At 44.0% G+C, this 26229-nt stretch overlaps 1 protein-coding gene across 1 annotated transcript in view; it reads left to right on the top strand.

Moving 5' to 3' along the window:
• The window catches only part of ADCY1 (adenylate cyclase 1), a 274667-nt gene that overhangs the window by 59426 nt on the left and 189012 nt on the right, over positions 1 to 26229 (top strand). Inside the window, exon 2 of the mRNA XM_090049959.1 lies at positions 20212 to 20361. Coding sequence (XP_089906085.1) covers positions 20212 to 20361 — 150 coding nt within the window. The remainder of the gene's footprint in view (positions 1 to 20211; positions 20362 to 26229) is intronic.

Genomic DNA, 26229 nt, shown 5'->3' with positions numbered 1-26229 from the left:
TATGAAATGGAATTCTGGTCTCTAAATTCCTGATTCAGTAACCAGTATTCATGAAGCAGGCTCTGAATTTACCCATGTATGTCTAACACACTAACTGCAGATTAAGTCCATTACTTAATAGCCTGACCATCCTTACTGGGATAATATGTTATAGCCAGTGCCATAGCAATGAAGTTTGGTGCCCAGGGCAAAGCCTGCAGCAGCAGCCCGCTTTTGCCCTGTGTACAAATCTGTGGGGCACACGTCCCTCCATGCTTGTCTGCAAGTGCACGCAGCGGCAGGAGCCTCCCTCCCCCCATCCCTGCACCCTCCCAAATGAGCCACTCATGACTCCATCCTGTGGCCTGGCCCAGCTGGGGAGTGCCCTTTCGCTTCAGTGCCAGGAGAGGTCACTCTGTTGGCCCCCCCACCTCCCCCAGCACTGGTTATAGCCAACTTAACAAAACAATTTAACACTCCTTTGAAGTCAGTAGCATTACACGAGGGATGACTCTAGAGATAAATCCTATTTCCCCTTTACATGCCTAAGTGGCACTTACATACTCATGTTACTATAATTTTGGTCCTTGCCTGCAGTTTAGATTCCCTGTAGTTATGTTAGCACTGTCCTTCCCTTCTCAGCATACTCTGTAGGCTACACTCTGGGTATAAAGGCACCTAGGTGGAATAGAATTGCCTTGATGTGTATAATAGCTGTAACTCACAATCATTAATTTCAGAGAAAGCATGACTAATCTTACTATCTTTTAGCTGACTAGTTTCGTGGTTAGGGCACTGCCCAGCTAGAAGGGGTTTGAACCTCTCTCTCCAGTTTCCTTGTGAAATATTCTAACCACCAAACTGTGGGCTATGTACTACTGAGACCGTTCTCTAACCTTCTTCTCACTGTTTGCTTCATTTCTGAGCACACTGAGTAGGCTGCAATGTGGCTGCCTGGACACCTAGGAAGAATAAAATTACCCAGGCATGCACATAATATTGGGTAAGTCCCAAATCTTTAGTCACAGAAATACTATATTTATTAGGAGTATGGCATGATTTTCCTGCCTTTTCACCCAATTAGTGAGCTAGAAATTTAGGACACTTGTCCAGGAACAGGAAATGTCTGACCCTCTCACAAAGAAGGGGTTTGAACCTGAATCGTCCACTTCCTAGCCAAGTGCTGTCATAATAGGCAAGAGACTAGGCAATGCCTGCAGGCCTTTCCTCTCAAAGAAGTTGGCCAGGAAAAGAAGAACAAACTTAAAGGGAGGGTGCTGCCCTGTCTCCTATAGCCATTCTGCACTTCAAATTGAACATTCATTGGATTAAATAAATAAATAGCAGCGGGAGAGTTTAGGATTTTCATGGGCAATACATTTTTGAACTAGCTGTATGGAGAGATTTAGATAAGGTTTTGAACATAAAGTGCTGTCCCTTAGGCAGCTCATGCAGGCACAGCTTTAGCTAAGTAGCAGAAAAAACAGTGAAGTAAGCCCAGTAATTCTAGCTTGGTTATCTTCTGTGTCTATTTATCTTCTCCTCCATACCGCCTAGTAGGGCCATTTCAAGAGGCACATTGTAGATGGTTCTGGGCAATAACTGGTTAGAGCATATTTCTGGAAAGCAAGAAATGCAAGTTCAAATCTGTGTGTGTGGGGGAGGTTGGAGGGGACTAGAGCCCACTTTTTTGCTGTCTGGGCACATATTTTAGCCACTAGCTTAACAGGCTAAAAAGTGGGAGGGATCTCCTCCATCTTACTTTTGGCAGATTTGTACATACCTGGGCAATACTACTGCACCTAATCCACAGGTGGATATAGAATCCAAAGCTTGAAGTTATGCAGCTACAAAGTACCACTTAGGTGCATTAAGGTGAAATAAGATTTCAGCAGTTAGAGCATCTATACACGTGCTCTGGGGTGGAGGGGGAGGCATTTTAATTAAAGCACCCACAGCATTGTGTGCATTTAGAATCCCATGCTTCAAAATAGCAGTGTGGGCACTTTAACTAATGTTCACTCAACAAGCTTTAAAGTACCCCCACAGCCATTTTGAAACATGGGGATGCTGAATACTTGTGACACAGAGGCTGCTGGAGAGTTCTAATTAGCACACTTCAGCAGACTTGCAGTAGACTCAGTTAATCCAGTCTGCTCCCAGGTGTGCTAATTCGTATGTGTCAGAGCAGAGGTCTGTCATGCGTATAGGTGCTCTTAGGGTTTAAAGTTAAAGTTATGCTCTTTTGGATTCCTTTGATTAGTCTGATGAATTAATCCTTAAACATAAATATTTCATTTTGGTTTACTCCTAGCTTTACCAAGTCAAAATACAATTTTAGGACTCAAGTATGACTGCCTCCCTCCTACCTCCCCACCAAAAAGAAAACCCCTCTTCTTTACATATTTATGTAGTCACCCATGTCCTAATATCCTGTATAAATGCATTCCCTTTTGAAAAAAAACAATTTTGGAAGCAGAAAAAGAAAAGGAAATTACTTAAAACCATCCTCCTCTATTTCCCCCACTTAAATTACTGCTCAACAACTTTGTACTAAGACTCTCAAGTGCCAATGCTGACAGAAGATGCCATAGCTTAAATGACCCTGCAAAGCAAAAATCTTATTATCTGTGAGACAGCTCTTGCAAATTATAAAGCACAACAGGAGAAAAGTAAAAGGGCTCAATGTAATAGAACATAGTTTCCTCAAGGCAAACACTTTCATCTTCCGAGGACATTTGACCAACTGTGACATCGTTCACTGACTGCTTTAGATATCTGCATAAGGAAAAAAAGTGAGAGGGAGATACAACAGAATATTTGTTAGGTCTAAGAAAAAGTCCTTTTTGGGGAGAAACAAACTGACTGAGACCAATTTAGTCCTAATGCAGTTTTGCTGTCACTTAGCAATATGCAGGGAAGTAGACTGATAGTGTGTGGCTTTTTCTCCGTTTGTCTTTCCCTCTGACTGCTTTCATTCATCTGGAAAAGGACCAGGTGTTTTTTGCAGTGGCTGAAAAACAAGGCCTCACGTCTTAGTCACTGAATTTAATTTGCAGGTGAATTGTTAGAAGGCCTCCATATATTTTTTGGCATTTACTTAAGATTTTTTTTTAAGGCAGCTTAAAATAAATATGAAGCCAGGTGGTGTATTTCAAGAAACTCTACATGACAGAAGTTTATTAACAAGGAATAACTTGCACATAATCTGCTAGTCAGAAAAGAGTGTGGTATGGTGGCTAAAGAGGACTAAGTGGGGACGTACATTCTCTTTCCCTCCCATGAATGACCTGACTACTAAGACACAGGGCGCTGACAGAAATGACATTAATCATGCAATTGGCCTCCTAAGAGCACTCTACAGCTGAGTTCTGACAGAAATGCACAGCTACAGAGCACTTTACAAGTGACCAATCACACAAAAAATTAACCCTAATTTAATGAGGATTCAGCTGAAGTAGTTCCTAAGTGGAGCACCTTCATTAACATGTGTCTGATCAGGGCTGGGCTGCATCAGCTCATTCCAGCCCTGCCCTCGGTGCTGTCTGCAGGATGGGACAGGGAAGAAGGGTTTGCCTAAAGTGTGCTGGGGAGGAGGTGGATTAGAGCCCCAAGGTGGAGGGGCTCTAATCCACCTGTTCCCATTCCAGTGCAAAGTTGGAAAACCCAATCCCAGAGCTCCCCCCACTTCTCCCCTCACCACTCATGCAGACAGCACTAGAGTGGAGTAAAGGGCTATGGGACAGAGGCTGCTGGCATGTAGCTTCTGGATCAGCTCCAAAGTGGAGCTTGATCTCCCACCTCTCTGACCCAACAGAAAATGTCTGTTGCAGTGAGGGGTTTGCTGTAACTCATGGCAATTTCTGTAAAGCACTGTGAGTTACAGCAGGGAGCTGCACATCTGTCAGCGCCTACAAAGCCATCCTTTCTTACTTACTTCCTGTGGCTGTTGCTCGCTTCCCCCCACTACTCAGTTAAGCTACTGCTGTTGCTCCAACAGGAGAGGTGGAGATTGCCCAGCTACAGTGATGCCTGTAGCTTCATTTGGTTTAGGCATTCTAAGGCACAGGAGGAATTGACATTGGGGCTAGGGACAGACATTCAAAAAGCTTGAGTCTGAATTGATTCACTCTTTGAAGGTTAGTCTAACCTGGCTAGGCTGAACTGGTTTACAACTGTACAGACATTCCCTCTGGATCAAAGAAATGCGGGCACATACCTGCAGTGCTTCAGGCTAGAAGCTGGAGTATGCCAGAGCAGGCATTCTTTCCCTTCCACAGTGCTGAGTTGAGGGTGGACATGGGCAGGCTGTAGCAGAATGCTCTGATTAGAGAGCCTTTAGCACCCCATCAAGAAAACAAAAGCCTCTGTCATTAGTTCAAGTTCAAGTTCTTAAACAACTTTTTCCAGGGAGGAAATGGAGGGACATTACCAGCTGACCTGTTGATTAGCTCCAAAAAGCCCTGACTGCCTTTGTCCTGTCTGCCTTACAGAGACCTCACAGCATTAGCTAGCACACCACATGCTGGCTATGGTAATTGCTGTGGGAAGTGGGGGAATCCCTGCTTGAGCAAGGAGGGGGTGGGGGCAAAGGGAAACCACGCAGACACTGCTGTGTCTGCAGTCTTCTCCGAAGCTCCAGCCAGGGTGTTCACAGGCAGGCACAGTTCTGCTCTGGAACAGAGAGCTCCACCCCAGGCTACAATGCATTTGGGATGCTGGGGGACTCTGGTTTAAGTTAAACCAGGAAGGCATCTGGGACAGACTTTGCATAAAGCAGTTTGACCCAAATCAGTTAAGTTCAACCAGATTTATCTCAAACTGGTTTATGTGTACTGAACATCTGTTCTGTTGCAGGTTTAAACCAGTTTCTGATAAGCTGTTTTATGTGTAATGTCTATTCCTAATCTGGGTCTCCTATATCATGAGCTAATACTGTGACCACTTTGCTATTGCATAGTACTTTTCCATCCATGCCTTCTCCCTCTGCTGTCAGCTTTTAACTGAAAACTTCTTCCATTGTAGTTGGAGCAAAGTCTGATTCTCATAGTATACCTTGATGATTCATTCCAGATCAAACTCCTCTGGGTAGATACAGAGGCATGCCTGGTTTCTGATCCCTGTTGGGGTGCCAGGTTGCTCAGCACTATCAAGATTGAGGCACTAAGGGCTTAAGCAGAAGTGGAATGTTTCCAGGGGAATTTTAAGATAAATAATTAAGGTACCAGCAGGGTATAGGCATCTCTACAGGCAGACAGAAATTTAGTAGGAGGAGGAAGTGGCAGACTGGGATTGTAATTTTGGCCATAAAGGGAATTTATGCACCTAAGGCCTTTTTTGGGATTTGGCCCTAATCTCTCTGGATTTTACTTCTGTCTTTTTACTGTTTTGTTTATTTAGACTTATTTTGTTTATTTAAATGCTTTCTGAAATTTAGTGGGGGGAGGAGGCATGGCCAGACCCTGACTTGGCCTTGCAAGAGGGAAAGTGTGTGCAGGCTGGCCCTAAGGGGTGGAACGGGGCATGGCCCAGCCAGCCTCGCTCATGGGGGAGGAATAGGATGTAGGCTGGCCTTGACCCAGCCTTGCAGGGTCAGAACAGAGCATGTCCTAGTCCCATGGTGGGGGGCGAAGGTGGGGCACATGACCCTGTACCAGTGGGCGGGGAGGGAGTGGGGCCTGGCAGTGGTATTTCCACTGCTCCCCCACTGTTATATTTTCTGACCTATGGAGAGTCCCACAGACCAGATGATTTGGCTCCACATATGGCTCATGGGCTGGAGGTTGAGAACCACCTGGCACAGAACCAGGGGTCAATGCAGGACCCAGCATGGAGCCAGAGAGCAGCAGGTTAATCAGCACAAAGTCAGGGAACAGTGAAGAACCCTAGATACTTGATTCTGAGATAAGGATTATTTTTTCCCAGATTTTATGAGGAAATATACCTTATCTTGGAATTGAGTAATCACAATATTTTATTGTAGCTGCTTGCTTTCATATAAAACTTTTGTGCTTTTTATGCTGCAGATTTTGACCTGAGATTTTTCAGTGTAGGTCTCTGCAACTGTCAAAATCCATTTGGCTTCATTTATTCATAGTAAGTATATTTAAAAAAATCAAACTTTTTGATCTCCGTAACAAAGTTGTGTTTTGAAACTTGAAATCTGGTACAGGCAATGAATATGCAGCAGTTACATATTTAAGTCCAGATCCCAAACAGACTTCTTACACACCTGTTAAACTTGACTGACTTGCATAGTTCTACTGAATTAGCCAGAACCATTTATGTGCATGTTTGGGCTATCATACTGTTGATTTCACTAAGGCAGGAAGTAGTAACAACTCTTCTCATCCCTTCCTAATTTCCTAATAAAGCATTTCTTTTGTAACCCTCTTGGATTTTTTGGTTTGTTCCTTTGTCCTGCCAAATCAGAAGTGGCTACTGAATCTGCCCTTGGGTAATTAAGTCCCTCTTGCACCCTTTTTTTTCATGAGCCCCCCAAACAGATTTTTGTACTGAGGAGGGACTCTGGGCTAAAATCTAGACATATGTTGTAGAATGACTTTGGGGAAGGGCTTGAGTTAGCAGAGAAGACAAGAGCCACCCTTAAAATCTGCTTAGATAATTCACCTGCTAAATGTAATTGTGATGGACTACAGCTTTTATTATGATATTTCTGTGGCCTCGTAAAGAGATTCAGTTTCTTTTGGGAAAAGCTTAGTAAGAAATCCTTATATGTGGCCAAATGAATGTCTCTTAAATATGAGGAAATGGCTAACTGATATTAATATATAAATAGGTAGATGTATATATTCAAACAGATGTGCATATGTGGACCAATGTATTTCACATGGATAAAATGCATATACACCAGAATAAGATACTAAAGGATAGCTCCACAACTAGATTTCACGAAGACATGTGCCACTATAGGTCTAAGTACAGACAGTGAAAGGCCTGAGGTGGAATTGATTCAATCTACACCAGTTTCTCTAAACTGCATGGATTGAAATGATACTGAACTGAGCTGATGCTCAGTTTTTCTTTGGCCAAGACAGACAAATGTTTGAACTGGTTATTTTCAGAAGGAGGTGGGCAGTCACAAATACCTCTCAGCTCCCGCAAGTTGAAAACATGAGGGACCTGCCCCCCTGCCAGCCTCCAGGCTGTCAGGCTCAGGGTAATGGACTCCTGCTCTAGCCTGGGCCCCCCACCCAGCAGGGGTTAGTTTGAGGGGTGAAAACCCCCAAGCACAGGCTTTCCCTCCCCTGTCTCCTCTAAGTCCTCCTGCGGTTGCTGGGAACATCAGGGTCCCACCCATGCACTAGCCCCCAACCTGTCAGCCACAGGGGGCAAGACAAGGAAGGGGATGGACCCGTGCTTAAGCCCTCCCAGCATCAGCAGAAGCCAAAGTATGTCCATTCCTTCTTGTCCTTGACATGCCAAGGACTGGTGAAGGGGCAGGGACCTCTCGCTACAAGTTGGTGGAGCTGGGCTGGAAGGGGAAGGGAAAGCCCATGCCTGGGGGTTTCCCTCCCAACCACTGGTTAGACTCTTGCTGGGGGGTGGGGGTCAGTTCCTCACCCCCTTGCCTGGCCCCCACCATGCTGTCAGCAGGCCCTGCTGTTGTTGCCTCAGCTCTGTGACAGCGGGGGTGGAGCGGGAGGTGCAGGTCACCCAGCTTGGCAGGAGCTGACAGCTGGGGCTGCAAAGCGTGCAGGTATGCTGAAGGACTATGGCTTAACTGGATTCACTGTGGGATCTGGGACAGAAGTTGAGTAGACTGACTTACCCTAATTCAGTTAAGTCTGATGCTACTTCCATCCAGGTTGGTCTTAAAGTGGTTTCAGCCTTTTTGAAAGCTGTTTATGTGCATTCTGTTGCGTTACAGATTTGAACTGGTTTCCAAACACTTATATATGTGATTTCTGTCCCTGGGCTAGAAGCTTAACAAAAACCTATAGAATTCAATTTTGAGCCCAGCTAGTACCTCGTAAACCTTGTCCAATGGCATGCACACCCCAAGAGCCAGGGTGCCAGGGCTGATATGGCCCACTGAAAATCATGTAACAGTCGAGATGGAAAGTAGCAACTGGATAACACCAATTAAGTACCTTATCCAATTATTCTGAATGCATGGAGACCATACAAACATCACTATAAGATAAAAGTAGCAATGATGAAATTGCTTTCCTTGGAGCATATATTGATATTTACTTCCTTTGCAATTATTTTATTGTTGGATAGTAAATCAAACTTGGACTTGGCAGACTTTTATACCATTATCTTGTTGAGTGACCTTAGTCAAGTCCCTCAATACATTGTCTCAGTTTTCCTATCTTGTATAATGAGGATAATGATGCTTATCTCTTACAAATTGCTTAATATGAGCTGGGTATTGTTTTTTTATTATCAGCTAGTGTAGCTGGATCTGAATCGTGATGACAAGATGACTATAGGCTTTTTGGGACTTTGAAGATACCTCATGCTTTTCAGTTTTGATGAACTACAATGGTCACGTAAGATCTGGATCATATAGCATGCTTGATAGATAATGCCATAATCCAAGTGCATCAAATAATGGTGCAGCTGGTGTAGCAGCATGAAGAAATAGAGGAGTTGCACCAATGGATCAGGCAGTATATTCTGCATGAAGTAAAGACAGTGCTGTTGGTTTCCTTTGTGGAGTAGCAGGGACATTGTTTCTGAGAGACAACTTTCCACCAAAGTCTTTTTGCTGGCTTACTCCAAAGGCTATACCATAATGTATTGCCCCTTGCTTAGAGCACTTCTGAATTGAAGTTTAGCCCTGTATTTCCCCATTTTAAGAACTTCAGGTATGGATAAAAATGCTGGCCCACCTATGGCAGTATGGAGTCCTAGTGAAATTGGGGTGCATAGACAAGTAACATTTTTCCTGCAGTTGGACCCATGAAAGCACTGTATAGCCATGACTTAACATGCATACATGGCTGGAGAGCACTTTTAAAATGGTCAGTTGAATGAAAAAATGATCCTGGATGTGTGAATTCTGTGGGGTGTAGAAAATTGCAGCAAGTGTTTCAAAAGTCTATTTGCCCAGTAACTACAGACATACCCGTGGTTACATAAACAGTTAAGACAACACATTTACTGAACATACTATATTTAAGCATTCTTGAGTTGTTTAAAGACGCTTTTTGCAGTAGGACAAGTCTTGGAGTGGGTGATGCATTTAATACATGCAAATAAGTATTAGACTGCAATGCTGTGAGTTGTTTTCTAACTATAAAAACTCCACTGCACTTAGCCTGGAGTGTGTTAATATATGTGAGGAAAGGGAAAGTTTACACTTTTCTCTTGGTTGTAAAATGGAAAAATGGGATTTATTGCTTCTGCTTCCTGAATTGTAATGAATAATTAAAAGAATGACACACAGATTTAAAGAGTTACACTGGCTTTAATTTCAGCACCTGCAAAACATTTTATTTCTGTGGTTAAAATTAAATAATGCTTCCCTGTTGTAATCAACATTTATTCACAATAGGAAGAAATAATTTCATTGTAAGATAAAAGCCACATGTGAACATGCTGAAAAAATAGGACAGAAGTACTGGAGGGTTTACTTTTTTCTGGTTATTCTTGTAAATTCCCTGAGAAGCAATAGTGAGTAATGGACCATAACATATTGCAAAAACCCTAGCAGTTTGTTGGGGAAGTAAGTGGAACCAGCTTTGCCCATCCTTCTCTTTATCTCTTGATTTCTTTTTCCTTCTTCTAAAGAAAAAGTGCACTTGTACTTAGCTAGAACCTAATTATGTGCATGGAAATATGGCTTATATTTAACTTCATTGTGGCTGAGTGAGTAGGGAGATGAAATGAGAAAAACAATCCATTCAGCTAAAATGGATTCAAAATTTAGTGAATGTGAACTAATGAATATGGGAATGTGTAGGAATTGGCTTGAAATGGAAAGAAAAGGAGTTTACGTCGGTAGGACACGATAGCCTAGTTCTATACTTGGACATTTCAACCAAAGCTGGACCAGAATTCATAAGAGAGACTGTGGCATGGTTAGCTTTCTTACCTGCATATATCATTTTTCTATTAATTCCTTTGCTTTTTGAAACAGTCTGAATCCTATGTCTGAAAAAATTATCAGCCTGAGAGCTACTTGCAAAACATTCTCAATGTTGTAGATATGCACAGTAGTATATATGAGTAGTAATTTAGATATTAGTATTAAGTTAACTCTTCAGATCACCTGGTATTGTCTTTTTTTGTGCTGGATGATTGAAAATTCACAATTAACTGGTGTTTCTTCTTTAAATTAAATTTCCTTTTTCCATTAAACAAAAATAATTTAATGATTAAAGGAATCTTAGCTACTTCTCAGTCACGTCAGGCTCAGAAAGCTCCAGAGTGGCAGCCAGCCAGAAGCACACCTGAAGTGATTTAATTGCATCATTTCCAAGTGAAGCAGAAGCAGGGTGCTCTTCTTAGCAGCACTTTAAATAGTGCTGAGTAAGCACCATACGTCCCTAAAATAAATGACGCAGTCTGACTTCGGAGTGCATGGAAAGGAGAGAAAAGGCAGACCTATGTTCCAGTCACTGTTGCCGTGGCTTTAGGTGTATAAAAGTGACTGCCTAATATAAAATGCAAAGAGTCCTGGGAGCAGGGACTGGGACTCAGGAATCCTTGCAAACCCCAAGGGACTGCTTTCATCCTTGGGCTGCAGTCACATTCCCAAGCATTGTTCACAGCTATTTTTGTATTTTGCTTTAGATAGCCATTGGTTGAAAAACAGGAATGACTTGGCAGCAGATACTAGAAACCAGGGCTCCCCCTTCTGGGAAAGTGTTGTGGTCAATGGACCATGCAAGCATGCTTCTTTTAGCTTGTTTTCTCTCTAGCCCTGTAACTCTTCTCTTTTGGTGACCACCTGGCACAACTTAAACAGGGGAAGGACAGAGAGTTCTCTTACTTTCTCCATTTTATAACTTGGTGGTTGGGGGACTTGCTTAGTTAAGTGGCATATGTGGGTTCAAACCACTGTTGTTTTTTAACTGAATTCAGAGCTGTCAATGAGAGTTGGATAGGTTCCTACACAGGGATGCCTAATGTGCATATCGTAGAGCAACTCTCTCACAAAAGGACCCTGAGGATCCCAGGGGAAAAAACTTCCACCTTTTACCTCCCCTGTGCAAAACGAAGTTTCTTTTCTTCCTGAGAGAACTTTTAGTCTTTGAATTCTCCTCAGCCTGACCCAAAAGCTTGCAAAGAAAGAAATTGTCGGTCTAATAAAAGTTATCACCTCTAGCCCATTTGCTTGTCTCTAGGACAGTAGAAAAACACTTGGGGCTTTGAAAGTACCCTGTAGATGGGTTTGTGACAATCTTCTGAAGTAAATCCTCTATTGCAGGGGTTTTCAACCTTCTTAAAGGTTGCGAAGTGGCTGGTGGCTGCAGCCGGATGTGGAACAGCGTGGGTGGCGCAAGGTGGTGGATGGCAGTGGTGGTAGCCACATGCAAACCCCCCCCCCCCCCCCATGTCTGGCTGAGGCCTGTGTGGCCTGCAGAGGGGAGCCACTGCCCTCACTCCCCAGCCCTCCGGCCCTGCTCCTGGGAGGCAGCGGTGAGGGTTGGTGGGTGCCGGTCCTCCATCCCCGCCTGCTCACATGTACCTCCTGGCCCCTTTCCAAGTAACTCCGGGAGTACACGTATCCCTGGTTGACAACAACTCTTGTTTTTCACCATATGATTTAGGATTTCATGAATTTACGACTCCTTGTTGTTGGAGTATTTCTTTTATCTTCTTAGAACCATTTTCATTTTTAATGGCCTACATTTTTAAAACCCTGTCTGTGTTTCTTGGTTGAAAAAGCAAGAATGCAGAGAGTATGTGGATATGGGCACACACAAGTCCTTAAGCAAGCAAATGACAAACTTTCCATACATACACTTAAAAATGTGGACCTGATTAGTTTTTTAGGCCTGGTAAAACCCAGGTGACTCTTGTGCAGGAATGGAGCATCTTAACAATACTGGATTTTCGTTGATTAGTGATACCAACTCCCATTCCATATATACTCACTGATTTCACTGTATACCTCTGACAGTCATTCTGAAGAATATTTTCTTCTGAATTGATAGAAAGAAGTTGTCTTTCCATGTTCTTAAGTATATTCATATGCATCATTGCTATCTTGAAAGTAGGGAAACTGACACCAAGAAAGGTCTTGCTTGCACATGATTACCTATAAGTAATCTAAAATATCTGTGATCATTAACCTCTAGTCAAGCCACACTGCAGAATGAAAGAAAGTATGTGCTAGATGGTACTAGAAAGAATGATAGCATAGGAAAACAAAATCTGCTTATTATGTGGCATAATGCAACTGGAAGAAAATAGCAAAGAATAAGGGATGACTTTCTATGCAACAAGAGAATAATGTTTAATCTGCGGCTCTCCTGTTTTGCTGGCACTGCTTTGCTAGAATCCAAAAATGCTGTTTGGGAAATAGCTCTTTCCTTCTGTGGTGGCACATTTAGCACAAGGAGGTACCAGATGCTGTAATTAAGTATTTTCAAAGGTTGCAAAGTGAGTTGATTAGGTGGACTACTAGACTTTACAAAGCACTGTCAAGATTAAGAGGCAATTGTGTATCTGAAAATATTAGAATTGATCTCATCTGATGTTCTCCTCTGTGCTGCCGTGTGCTATAAACGAACAGCTGCTTTAGTGGTAACACTTCCTACAAAGGGGGAAAAAGAAAATAATATGGAGCTTTAATTTAAAACTGTGATAAAATCTTGTTCATTTGCTTTCCCATCATTTACAGTCTCTCTAATTTTCTCTCTCATACACACAAAGCAGATTTGCCTCTCAGTCTTCAGCAGAAGTTAAACTGTAGGGGCACTCTAGAATAAGCATTAAGATTCCTTCTAGGAAGACATTTATTGCAGGTGCTTTCTATAGTCATCTGCTGCTATTTCACAGAGGCACACATTACAATAAAAATGCATTCTTTACAATGATTTACTTCATCCACAAATCTCAAAGGACTTGGCAAAAATGCCCAAGCATTAACGTTCCAGTTTTAAAGAAAAGGTAACTGTGGCACAGAAAGGTTAAATTACTGGCACATAATTTAACATCCAGACCATGGGAAAAATGGGACTAGAACACAGATTTTGAGTTCTAGTCTTATGTTCTATTTGTTATGGAACATGTGTATAAGGATCGACAAGTTCTGGCCATTGCTGTTTCTACAGATCTTGATCTACAACTAGGAGTACTGGTCATGTCTCCCGACTGTTCCACTCCACTGAATTTCTACCTCCCAGAAGGTAAAACATGACAGAGCATGCCATTGTGGGAATGAATCAGATAATTGTTATCAGTAAAGGCTTGATCCCAAATGGGCCAACCCTCTGCAACTGCCACTGAAATCAATTCTTAATCCCTGTACAATGTCATGAACTCAGCTTTCTCATTCAGGTTGAAAATCAGTGTTTTCTTGGAGGCTTCCATTAAAATTTGTTCGCTAGCACTTGGGTTCTTTCATGTACTTTTAGTCTATCGCAGCTGTGCTCTATTACTGCTATTCTCTATAGGAACCTCTGAGTAATCCGGAAATCATTTAGGCATTGTGAAATAAAGAAACTATATTTTTGTTACATAGAATTGTAATGCTTTATATGAACCAACTGAAGGAAATGTTCCCTTCCCTGGTTTGTGACCTGTACCAGGGTGTATTCCAGGCTGAGGGGCAGATGGTCAAAGTTGCAAACACACTTGCAGTTGTAATGATTTGGGGAATCTGTACAATTTATGACTTATCTCTATGTCTGAGTAAACACCATTGGAAAGGTTAGGCTTCCCTACCTTCACTGTTATCCTTTTACCTCTGTATTGAATTGAAATAAAACATATTGTGATCAGGGCTAATGGAGATGCATTGAAGCTTTAAGATCTTCTGTTTACTTAGAGACAGACATTCAAAAAGCCTGCGCTGAATTGATTCAATCTTTGCAGGTTAGTCGAACCTGCCTAGATTGAATCGATTTGCAAGCTTACAGACATTTCCTCTGGACTGAGGAAGTGCAGGTACATGCCTGCAATGGATCAGGCTGGAAGCCAGAGGGTGCTAGAGCACCCTTTGTTCTCCTCCATAGTGCTGAGTGGGGGCAACGGCTGGGCCCCAGCAGAATTCCCTGATTAGCTACTCAAAGGGTGGGACTGTTGCCAGCCCCTGGCTAGCACTCTGAGGCAAAGAGGGGTGTGCAGTGCTTGGATCTGTTGATGATACAGAGTTTTTCAATCTCCCTCCTGCTTCTTTATACTATTTGCAATGAGGGAGCCAGCAGGGAGATGATAAGACAGCATTTAGAAGCCCATCAAGAAAACAAAAGCCTCTCTCATTACTTCAAGATCTTCTTAAACAGCTTTTTTCCAAGGAAGGAACAAAGGGACATCACCAGCTGACTTGTTGATTACCTCCAAAGAGCCCTAAGCGCGCGCATGCGCACACACACGTACGTCTCATCATTAGCTAGCATGCCACATGCTGGCTAGGGTCCATGGGGCTCAGGTTGGTGTTGTGGGAGATGGGAGGGAGGGAGAACCCCTGTTTAAGCAGCCAGTGGCAAGGGGGGAGGGGAAGCCGGGGGAAGTCATGCAATCTCTGCTGGAGGTCTGGCTAGGGAGCAGAGGAGGAGGGCCAGGCCTGCTCTGAAGCAGAGAGCACAGCCCAGAGCTGCAAAGTATCTGGGATGCTGGGGGACTCTGGTTTAACTTAAACAAGGAAGGCGTCTGGGACAGACTTGCATAAACCAATTTGACCCAGGTCAGTTAAGTCTGATACTACATTCAACCAGGTTTATCTTAAACCAGTTTCAGCCATTTTGAAGCTGGTTTTTGTGCACTGTACTTATGATTTGTTACAGGTTTAAACCAGTTTTTGATCACTTAAAGTGGTTTATGTGTCATGTCTGTCCCTAACCCTGGAGGCTAAGAGGGGGCTACTGCCTACGGCAAAGTTACTCAAGTCTGAATTCCAAGGGGTGATAACTAGATCTCAGGTGGGTGTGCTGGTTACTTTGAGGCTGAAAAGGAATCACATGACAAAAGGGACTGGAGGTTATAAATAAGGTATTTGTTTGTGACCCATGGTATAGAGCAGGGGGTCGGCAACCCCCTGCACGTGTGCCAAGCATGGCACATGAAGCCATTTTGCTTGGCACGCCACAGCCAGTCCCAGTTCTGGGGAGCTGTTGCCAGCAATGGAGCCCAGGCTCCTCCCACCAGAGCTTGCAGCATCCTAGCTGCCTGCTGGGAGCAGCCCAGGCTCCCAGCTGGCAGCAGCTCCACAGAGCTGGGGCCGGCTGCAGGTGGAAGGCTCCAAAGAGCTGTGCATCAGCTCCGCACCACCATGTGCACCTGCACCTCAGAGTGGGTGGTGGGGGAGGGGCCTGAGGAGCGCAGCCCCAGTCTCTCCCCCACTCCCGGCACAGAGGTGATAGCAGGCTTCCTGAGCCCGGTGCAGCTGTTTGTAGCCAGACCAGGCTCTGGGCAGCTGCAACAAGCAGCAGGCAGGCTGCAAACAGCTGTGCCGGGCTCTGCAGCTCTGGCACCAGCCCCGTGCTCCCCCACCACCCACTCTGAGGTGTGGGTGCACACGCTAGTGTGGAGCTGATGCTGGAGCCTGGCTCTGGGGAGCTGCTGCCCAGAGTGCTCCCAGCAGGCAGCTGGGATGCTGCAAGCCCTGTTGGGAGCAGCCCGGCCTCCAGCAGCTACCCAGAGCCAGGGTAGCTGCTGGCAGCCACAGAGCCTGGGCTGGGGGCAAAGGGCTTTGGGGGGGGGGGCAAAGGGCTTTGGGGGGGGGCAAAGGGCAGCAGGGCTGGGAGGGCAGGGGCTTTGCGTGGGGGGGGCCCAAGGCAGCAGGGTGAGGGGCAGTGGCTTTGGGTGGGGGGCAGGGGCAGCAGGGCTGGGGGGCACACGACAGCAGGGCTGGGGGGCACGTGGCACAAGAAGGGCATCCTGCCATGTACCCCTTGTCCTCATTTTGTTTTTCTGCCATGCCGGCACCCCGGTACCTTCCAAGGTAGGCATTGTGGTGTTTTTTGGCACTCTGGCCAAAAAATATTGCCTACCCCTGGTATAGAGAATACAGAAGAGAACTGATTATGAAATGGGGGGATACTACAACCAAGTTCTTCCAAAACAAAAAACAAAAAAAGGGCAGTAGTGCAGAAGGAGGAAGAGAATTTTGGACTTCTTGGGAAGATTTTGGTCCAAATCAAAAGAACTCTCAAGAGCAGAGAAATGTGTGTAGGTCTCTATACTATTTCTACTGCTAGCTCAAGTAGAGTGTGGTTGTTTATTGGACCTTACTAACAAATCTGTGAGCCTTTTTGCTTGCTCTAGCACTTATCCTGGAAGAGATGACTGGGAATCCTGGAATGCAGGAACGGGGCCTGAGGTAGCTGGGCTGCAGTGTCCCTTTTCCACGGAGTGATTGCAGATTCAATCTGTACCAGGGAGCTTAGAACTATGGGTGATATTTAGTGCTTAGTGAGATGCATGGAAACCTAAAGCGGTGGCCTCAGAAAGTTGGAACCCAATCACTAGCAGCCTGCTTTGTTGCAAGGAGAGGTGATGTACCAGTGCTTTGTAACAGCAATTAAAAATGGAAAATGTTTTCCACAAGAGAATTTACTTTCTCTGGTGCTTGAACTCAAGGGCCACCAGTTATAAATGACTTCAGCTATTTGTTAAAGAAATACACAAAAGAAAAAGCTTTGTGTCAATTTGTGTCGCATTAAGTAAAAAGGGCTGCTGCCTAAGCAGGTAGGAGATGGTAATTGCTTAGAAGAGACCACTACTCTGTAGTTTGGTAAATGGCAAATTTTCAGAGTCTAAATAAGGACTTAAACTAAGATTGTCCAATTTTGGATTTTTAGATAGGTGGTTAATTTAAAAGGAACTTTATTTTCAAAGACCTCCTAAACCCTTTCCTGAGTGGCATATGCATGTTGCACAGTAAAATGGCATGCATTTGAGTGACCTATGGTGAGAGAAATTTGAGTTTGCTATAGGGAGAAAAAAATAATTAAGTAGAAGTGGAGGGTGGGGATAGGATCTTCCCTCAGGAGATGATCTGCCCTACTTTCTTTTCTCACATTCTGAAATCCATGAATCTTTTACTTGCTTTATCACTTTTCCTGATTCCCTGCAGGCCAACACTGACAGCTAAGCCTCTGTTTTATCTTAAACTGTTCAAACTTTGTCGGAAAATGACTTACCCTGCTGTGTTTGAAAGTGGCTACATGATTGCAGGAACCCACCTACTGGTTGCTCGAGGTCCAGGTGATTGCCATTGTTTGAGTGAAATCATAATGTCAGTGCCAGAGCAGCTAGTGGATTGTTAAAATATGTTCTTATACAGCTTCCAATAGAAGACCAGGAATTTTAAAGGGTATATGTGTATTTTATTCAGTCTAAAACTCTTATTCAGCTCCCATGACACTGGTATTAACAGCATAAGAAAAGTATTAAGTAAAAACTCAGTCATATTATTAGGGCTACTTCTGAGTATAAGCAGTCATGCAGTTTGCCTTGTTTGTTCATTTTATGGTCTTTATCCACTTCTGACAAACACAGCTGCTTCCAACCCATTCTGTTTTTATACTGGTGGAGTAATGCAAAACAGCTTTACTGCTATAGTCCAAACAATTAGAATGTGCAATTTTTGATAAAATACAGGCATTAAGTAATAATTCACCTCTAAAAATGAGGTTCTATTGGAGTTAATATTGTAACATCTCTTTTTTAGAGGCTTTTACTTACACTGGAGCATAATAGACTTTGAGGATTTTTTTTTTTTTTACAAAACAAGATAAATGGATGCAAGAATGGTAGCTGTTTCTATTTAGTCTGCGTATCTTGAAATGATAATACTCATGTAACGCTTTTCATCTCCTGAATGCTTTACAAGCAACAGTTTCTCCCTATTATAATCTCTGAAAGTGGCTACATAAGCAAATACAATTATTCCCCAGTTATAGATGTGAAAAGTGAGGCCAAGGGGTTATATAATCTAGGTCAGCGTGTGGGGTGGGCACCCCTTTTGCTTGCTTCTAGTTACACTACTAGGCTAGGGACAGACATTCAAAAAGCCAGAGCTTGAATTGATTCAGCCTTTGCAGGTTAGTCTAAACTGCAGAGACTGAACCGGTTTGAAACAGAACAGACCAGTCCAGAACAGTCCTGCAGTTGCTCAGGGCAGGAGCTGAGGTCACTAGAATGCACCCTTGGGTGCAGGGAAGCTGTGGGGAAGACAGCGCGGACAGTTTGGTCTGAACTGGCCACAGAGGGGTTTAATTCCCTTCCCGCTGTCTCACCGGCAAGGACCCAAGGCAGATTTGCTGGTTGCTCCCCCTTCATGCTGCAGTACTGGGCACCATGGACCTTGAGGCAGAGGGGGAAGGGAGAGGGGTTAGTTTCCCTTCTACCCCAACTGGAAGCTGGGGTAGGGGGGAGACTGACTCCCTGCAGTGGAGTAAGCCCCTGCTGTCCCCCTTGTGGAAGGATGGAGGGAAGGGGAATAACCCCCCCCTACCCTCCCCCCCCACAAGAGGCCCTATGGGTTGGCTGTGCCCCCGGTGGGCCACTGAAGTGGGAGGGGGCAGGGCCCTTGGTGGCGGCAGCAGCCTGTCATAACGTCCAGCAGCACAAGCCCCTTCCTGGTGGGGGGGCCCAACTGCACAGTGGGCAGAGCTGCAGAAGGCTGCATGTGGCAGCACCGGGACCCAGAGGGAGCCAGAGCCCCCCTCAGCACTGCCACTGTGCAGGGTCAGAGCTGCACACTCTGGTCCCTGCCTGTACTGTGGGGCTGGGGCCAGTGGCAGCAGCAAAGGAGCTGCTGCAGCCAGGCTGCTGAGAGAGGCAGTCCTACCGCAGAGCAGCCCCGCTGCAAGCTCTGCCCCCCTGCCCGCTCTGCCTCAGTGGCCATGGTGGCCAGTGCTGCAGCAGGCGAGGGAAGCAACTGGCAGATCCAGTTGGGGTCCCTGCTGGTGGCAGAGGGAGGAGGGAATTAAACCCCTCCCTGGCCAGACCATCGCCCCTGCCTGTCCCTGTACCGACTGGGGAGCAGAGGGGCGGGAGCAGACCAGCCTGGCTGGGCTGGAGCAGAGACCCCAACCCAAAGAGCACACTGGGATGCTAGGGGTCTCTGGCTTATCTTAAACCAGTTTCAGCCATTCTGAAACTGGTTTATGTGCACTGAATGTCTGTTATGTTACAAGTTTAAACCAGTTTCTGATCACTTAAACCAGTTTATGTATAATTTCTGTCCCTAGCCCTGTAGGACAGCACCTTATGTGCAGGATTTTGAGAGTGGTGTATGTATTTTAATTTAGCTTAATTTAAATTTATTGACAGATTCAATAAAAGTTGTAAGCCAAAAGATCAGTTTAGTTTTGTATGATACACAATAGGTCCTTGTTTTGGCCTAACAAAGGTGCATCTCCCCCCTGCCCCGCACCTGAGTGCAGCTAGCAATGCAAAATTTGCATATGCCTCAAGTAATGTGCTTCCCCCTGCCATAAATGGTCCCACAGGTTCTGATCCTGCTGAGTTTCCCTTGCAATGTGCTAAAATACCATTCAGGACCATGGGACTGGATAGCACCTTTTTGTATTTGGCACATATTACATAATAATCTCTAGGTTACGCTTTCAAAATGCATGGTATGATCACTTTTTGAGTGGATGCGCAGTCATATATTTCCTAAGTGACCTCAAACAAGTTGCTTCCTATCTCTATACCTTCATTCCCTACTATTGCACAATACAGATAGTAATTCCCTCTTTTGTTTGGGTATTGTAAAGAAACACTATTATCTGAGTGCCACAATTGAAACCAATACTGAGAGTCATATTGGTACACAGACAGATCTACCAACAGGTAAATGAGGGCCCTGGTGATGAACATAAGTAGGAAGCCACAAGTCACCACAAGAGAGATTACTTTTGCAAAATTAAAATTATATGCCATAGTACATGAATAATAGCTGCCATTGCTGCTTCTGCATGGTTGCAATATAGGGACATTTCTCATCAGTACTGTTACTAATGGAGCAGGATTTTAAACAGAATGGCTTTCATTCAGAGAGTGATCACATGAAATAAAAAAATGTATATTATAATATCTCTCCTCTCTCTCTCTCTCTCTCATCTCCCCTTACAGCTTGTGGCCAATGCTATCCTTTTTGTCAGCGTGAACCTGTATGGGGTTTTTGTGAGGATTTTAACAGAAAGGGCTCAGAGGAAAGCATTCCTTCAGGCCAGAAACTGCATAGAGGACCGGCTGAGGCTGGAGGATGAAAATGAAAAACAGGTCAGTTGTAAATACTCACACACTTTATCTCCTCTTTCTTTGATATCATTGTAGTTAGAAGAGTATGCTTTTTCAGTGCAAATCAGAGAATCTCCCTACCCTTACTCTTCCCCACCATACTAACACCTTCCCTTTCTGCATTTTACTTATCTGCAACAAAAATGCAAAGTGCAGGGTCACGCCCTCAGCTAGCTCTATTAAATTACAGCAACATATGCCACCTGAAGGTTTTGTCCACCAGTTAAGAACATGCCATGACAGAATATAGGCCCTGACCCTGCCAAATATGTAGGTGCATGGGTAGCTCAAAACTCTGGAGTTTTCCTATTTCAGGAAATGGCCTTATTCCTGTGGTTGAAATTTGTGAAGGTACTTACCATGCTGAACTGGTGTAGCTGACTAGATATGTTTCTGACATGTAAAGTATATCATATAATAAAGGAGGGTTTATCTTTCCTTTCCCTCTCCCATCTCCTCCTCCTCCCCGCCCCCCAACAGGAAACAACAGCAAACTTTGGACGGTTGGATTAAAAAAAAAATGGAACTTGGATAAATATTCTGTTCTGTGATGTGCTTTTGAAGATAAAAACCAACTGACAAGGGAACAATTTCAAAGGCATAAATTGGAATTAGTTGGTTAAGTTTTACTGAAATTCAATGAGAGTTAATCTATTTGTCCTCACATAAGTTCTCAAAACTAACTTCCATGAATTCTGCCCATCTCTAGTTTCTAACTTGATACAACCTATTCTTATTTATAGGGAAGCTAAAAAGCAAATGCGAGAGAAAACATTTACCGTGCATAGTCTACCTAGAAACCATGAAAGTATTTTTATAAATTGGTCTGAAACTACATATAGTAGATTCACTTCTTCTCAGTAATATCATATTTGCAAAAGGTATTATGATTCAGTTAACAGGATGCAGCACAAAATCTATATTGTTTGCAATGGTGAAATGCTTTGGTTAGCAACATAGAGTATCCTTAAACAATCATTCTTGCTCTTAAAATAAATTGGAGCACTGCAAAAACCAGGGAAGAGGTGGGCAACAAGACCTGATTACAAGCTACTGTATTCTGGTCAGGTCACTGTGGTCTAATATAATTTAAGTTTCCATTTGATAACACAGAGTTCTGGTTGACACATGAGTTAGTCCCAATGAGATCATAAGAACTGTTGAAAATTTTGGAGGTGAGGTAATATTTAAGAGGATCAAAGGACATTACTCAACTATTTTGACATGTCCAGTCAGTCCAGGACTATAAATTCACTTTTAACATTTAATATTTGCAATTTTTAAAGTACCAATTTTTGTTTTAAAATAAAATTTTGTGTCTTAGTCAAATGCCCTGATACACATACTGTAAACTTTTTACATTAAGAATTGTAAACAAGCATACTAAAATGTTTCCCTTATGTTTATAATTAAAAAGTAAAAATATGTCAATTAATCAACTGGGGGTAGGGCGGAGCAAAAATGGACCCTTCTTGACTTCTGAGCATGAAACCTTTCTTAGCAAGTGTTGACTTTGTAAGATTGAGACTACAGCTGCATCTGCCAGTGACATTTCCTGCTGTGTCCTATTTTTTTTTTCTTCTAAAGGATACATTTGTGGTAGCATATACACATGATAATTTTGATGAATCTATTTTAATGGTGCAAACTGAGATATTTTGTTTGTATGCAGCATTTCAGAAAGTCGTCATGCACTGTATTATGAGCTTGCACATGTGCATTTGGAGATGAGTAAATTTAAAAAATATTTAAAGTTCACAATGATTTTTACCATTCATGGTGAAGACAGATACACAATCTCATTGGCATGGCAGCATACATTCATTATGCCAGCATATGTTCATTATGCAGCTGAAAGGCAGACTAAGGTTCAAGAGCAACCACTGAATTCAAGATCTATAGGCATTTCTTGGATTTTGAAAAGTGGGGTGCAGATGGGGAGGTGCATCATCATATATAGGACAACACCTGTTTTTTCTCAAGTTAAAAATAAACTAGAAGCTGTACTAATATGCTGGGGGCTGAGGGCTGTATTATACAGTTTACAATTGAAGCACAAACAAATGCAACTTCATTGGATGAGTTAAAAACATTTGCAAGGTTGCTCATTAGCAAGAGCAGCTAACAGACAGCATTATTGCAGAACAAAGGATAGCCTGGTTGGTGGACCATTAAGACCATTACAAAGAAGAAAAGGTTGTTAGCACCTTTGAAATGAAGATTATAATGAACCAAATAAGTCAACTGACTCCTTCAGTGCTGGCTGAGGAGAAATGCTGCTGGCACTGCCAGGCAGTTGGTTCTAAACTTTGGGTGGAGCAGCAATTAATGGTGGGTGCAAGTGCGCTGCCCTTGGATCCCTCCCTGCCAACTCCCTGGGCTGAACAAGACTCATCACATCAGAGAACCAACCTCTTGAGGCAAGGACATTGGTTGTGTTGGTCATAAATCTCAGCAGCAATGCTATCCTTCCTAGAGCAAGGAGCTTAACATAAATATTGTGAGTCAAGTTCCTGCTGCCAGCAAAATCAAAGGTTTTCCCTCCCTGAATATGTACCTGCATTGTTTTCCCCCCTGGTCCTCCTTCCCCCACTCCCCATATCTTCTACCTTTTAGTGAAAAAGCAGGAGAAAAAGTAGGTTATGTGTATGATTGTCACTTACCTATAAGAGAATGCAAAGTGTTCCCTCTCTGCAATTTCAAGTTCCTCTATTGTGACCTTCTTTGGAGGTCACAACAGAGCAGGGAGAGCAGCCTTCAAGGGGTGACTATAGTCCATAAACTGAGAGGAGACAGAGGGATTAACCTTGGTTAGTACAGAGAGGGAAGTAATCTGATACTAAATCTAGACTACTTCCCTCCTGGAACAAATGAGGACCCAGAAAGGGAATTAAATTGAGTAATTTTCATTGGTCTTCCTCTGGGGTAGTCCCTCTTTTTGGCAGGTTGTACAGATAGTCTAATCCCCAGTAGTGTGCTTGATGGTATGTATGGTGTTCATCCATTGGGTATTTGCTTGGCAACAATGATATTTTTCTGCATATTCTTGAGACTTAGTCTGGATGAAATTGTATCCTTTCCATCACTGAAATGACTCATTTCCTGTAGTATAAATGGCCTGTGAAAAGTCTATTGTTTCACTATGAAAGGGTGAAAATGATTGCCTTTCTGCAAGCCTTCATCACCCAGTTTTAAAATCATTGATGACTTTGTCACTGCTTAAGTGGGCATGTACACAGACACAAACATTTGTAAGTAGGGTAGAACTGTGCTATCATGCTAGTGAGTTGCTTACTACTTTAATTTCTTTCTTAGGAAGGGAGGAAGGTGAGAAAGTAGTAGGTATAAATGATGCAACATTTTCATGAATACTAAATGCACCAAAAAATCTTTTAACAAATAGTTTTCATAAAGTTGAGTTCATTACCATATATACATGAATATAGGATGCCTTATCAATACATAGCTTCTATAAATGGACAATCTAGAAATCTGTTGCAAGTTTCCAGGTATAGTTTTATAGTTTCATAGTTGGTAGGGTTGGAAGGGACCTAAGGAGATCATCAAGTCTGACCCCCTGCCATGGGCAAGAAAGGGTGCTGTAGTCAAATGACCTTGGCTAGGTGGCTTTCTAGCCTCCTTTTGAAGTAAGGGAGAGCACTACTTCCCTTGGAAGTTGATTCCAGCTCATAGCCACCCTGACCATGAAGTAGTGCCTCCTGATATCTAGCCTGAATCTACTCTCAGTCAACTTATGGCCATTGTTCCAGTAGTGCCTGGGGGAACAGGAGCTCTCCCATTGCCTGCTGGTCCCCCTTGGCAAGTTTATAGGTGGCCACCAGATCCCCTCTCAGCCTTCTTTTGTGGAGGCTGAACAGGTTCAGGTCCTGTAGTCTCTCCTCCTAGGGCCTGCCCTGCTGCCCCCATGTGAGTGGTCCTCTTTTGGACCCCCTTTCCATGTTTTCCACATCCCTTCTGAAGTGCGGTGCCCAGAACTGGATGCAGTACTCCAACTGTGGCCTGACCAATGTCGCACAGAGGCAGAGGATCACCTCCTTGGACCTGCTCGTGATGCATCTATGGATGCATGACAAGGTGTGGTTAGCCTTCCTGACTGCATCCCCACATTTGCAGCCCATGTTCATCTTGGAATCAATAGTGGCTGCAAGATCTTTTTCTGCCTCTGTGCTACAAGAAGGGAGTTCCCCAGCCTGTAGGTATGCTGCTAGTTCTTCCTCCCCAGGTGTAATATCTTGCATTTGTCAGTATTGAAACCCATCCTATTCTCATCCACCCACCTCTGTAACCTGTCCAGATCTAGTTGTATGTAGCCTGTTCCTCTCTTCTAGGTGCTCACTTCTCCCCACATCTTAGTGCCATCTGCAAACTTGAACAAGGTGCTTTTCACCCCCTTGTCCAAATCGCCAATGAAGATATCGAGCAGTGCGGGCCCAAGGACCGAGCCCTGGGGGACCCCGCTGCCCACATCTCTTTAGGTCAAAAAGGACCCATCCACCACCACTCTCTGGGTGTGACCCTCTAGCCAATTATAGAATCTAAGTCTTTGAGGTTTGCCTTTGAATTTGTCTCCCTCCTACTGTTATAGCAGGGAAAATAAATCTGGGGAGTCCAGTAACTCTCTTGCTCTCTGCCCCTTCTCCTTACTGTCAGACCCTGTTCTCCATGAACACATGGAAGTGAGGGACGAATGTGAAAACATGGACCTTGAAATAAACATACCTATATGCAAAATACTACAGATAGCCACAGACTCAGTTTATCTAGAATTGATGCATTGAAGCCTTTTTTGAAACTGCTGAAACTTTTAGCACAAGTACTCCATAAATGCAATTTTAAGCAGAACTTTTTTTACCTATTTCTAGATTTCACTGATTTTGTAGATATAAGGGTTGGAAGGGACCTCAGAAGATCTTTGAGTCCAGCCCCCTGCCCCAGGAGCAGGAAGTCAGCAGGGGTCCCAGCATGATAAACATCCAAATGCCTCTTGAAGGCATTCAGAGTAGGTGCTTGAACCACCTTTGGTAGCAGTCTATTCCAGACCTTGGGGGCTTGGAGAGTAAAGAAATTCTTCCTTATGTCCAGCCTGAAACGGTCTTGGAGGAGTTTGTGGCCATTTGACCTTGTCATCTCTTGGGGTGCTCTGGTGAACAAATGTTCTCCCAGATCTTGGTGAATACCCCTGGTAAACTTATAGTTGGCCACCAGATCGCCCCTGAGCCTGAGCTTTTCCAGGCTGAAGAGTCTCATAGATCTCAGCCTCTCGTCATAAGGTCTGTGTGCCCGTCTGGCCCCGAACATCTAGTCATGTGTCGCTTGGGCCCAAATGTTTGGTGGTGTCCGTCCATCCATCCTCGCTGTTACATCAAGTGGGTGTCTCTTCCTGGAGTAGTCTTTCCCCAATCTTGTCTGCCACGACTTTGGATCTTGTTTCAGTGGTTGGTGTCTGACTACCGGGGTTCTCTCGACTGAGACAGCTATCGGGTGATCTTCTGCAAGGCTCCATCTCCCCTATACCTCACCCTTATACTCAGCCTTGATGGGTCACAGTTGTACTTCTGGCCAGTTGAGCCCCTGACTCCCTTTTTGTGGCTGATGTGGTCTGCCCTACCTACGTCGTGGGCCGCCTGTGGTCAATTGTCTGGTCTACGACCCTGCCGCTTTCCCCAAAAGCTAGCAACTCTTCCAGAGACTTAATAATACTTAGAATGCCTGCTTTGCCCTACAACCCCTCCAAAAGTGGGAAACACAAAATCTAAACCAAAACAAAACTACAGATGCAATCTGAGGGACCCCTATGTCCTCTCTCCCAGGCCCCTTCCTTGGCTTGGC

This window comes from Crocodylus siamensis, chromosome 5 (genome assembly GCF_052110815.1).
Source record: "Crocodylus siamensis isolate JL-2025a chromosome 5, ASM5211081v1, whole genome shotgun sequence".
In the NCBI taxonomy this organism is placed as follows: domain Eukaryota; kingdom Metazoa; phylum Chordata; order Crocodylia; family Crocodylidae; genus Crocodylus; species Crocodylus siamensis.
This window is presented reverse-complemented; position numbering and strand designations above follow the sequence as displayed.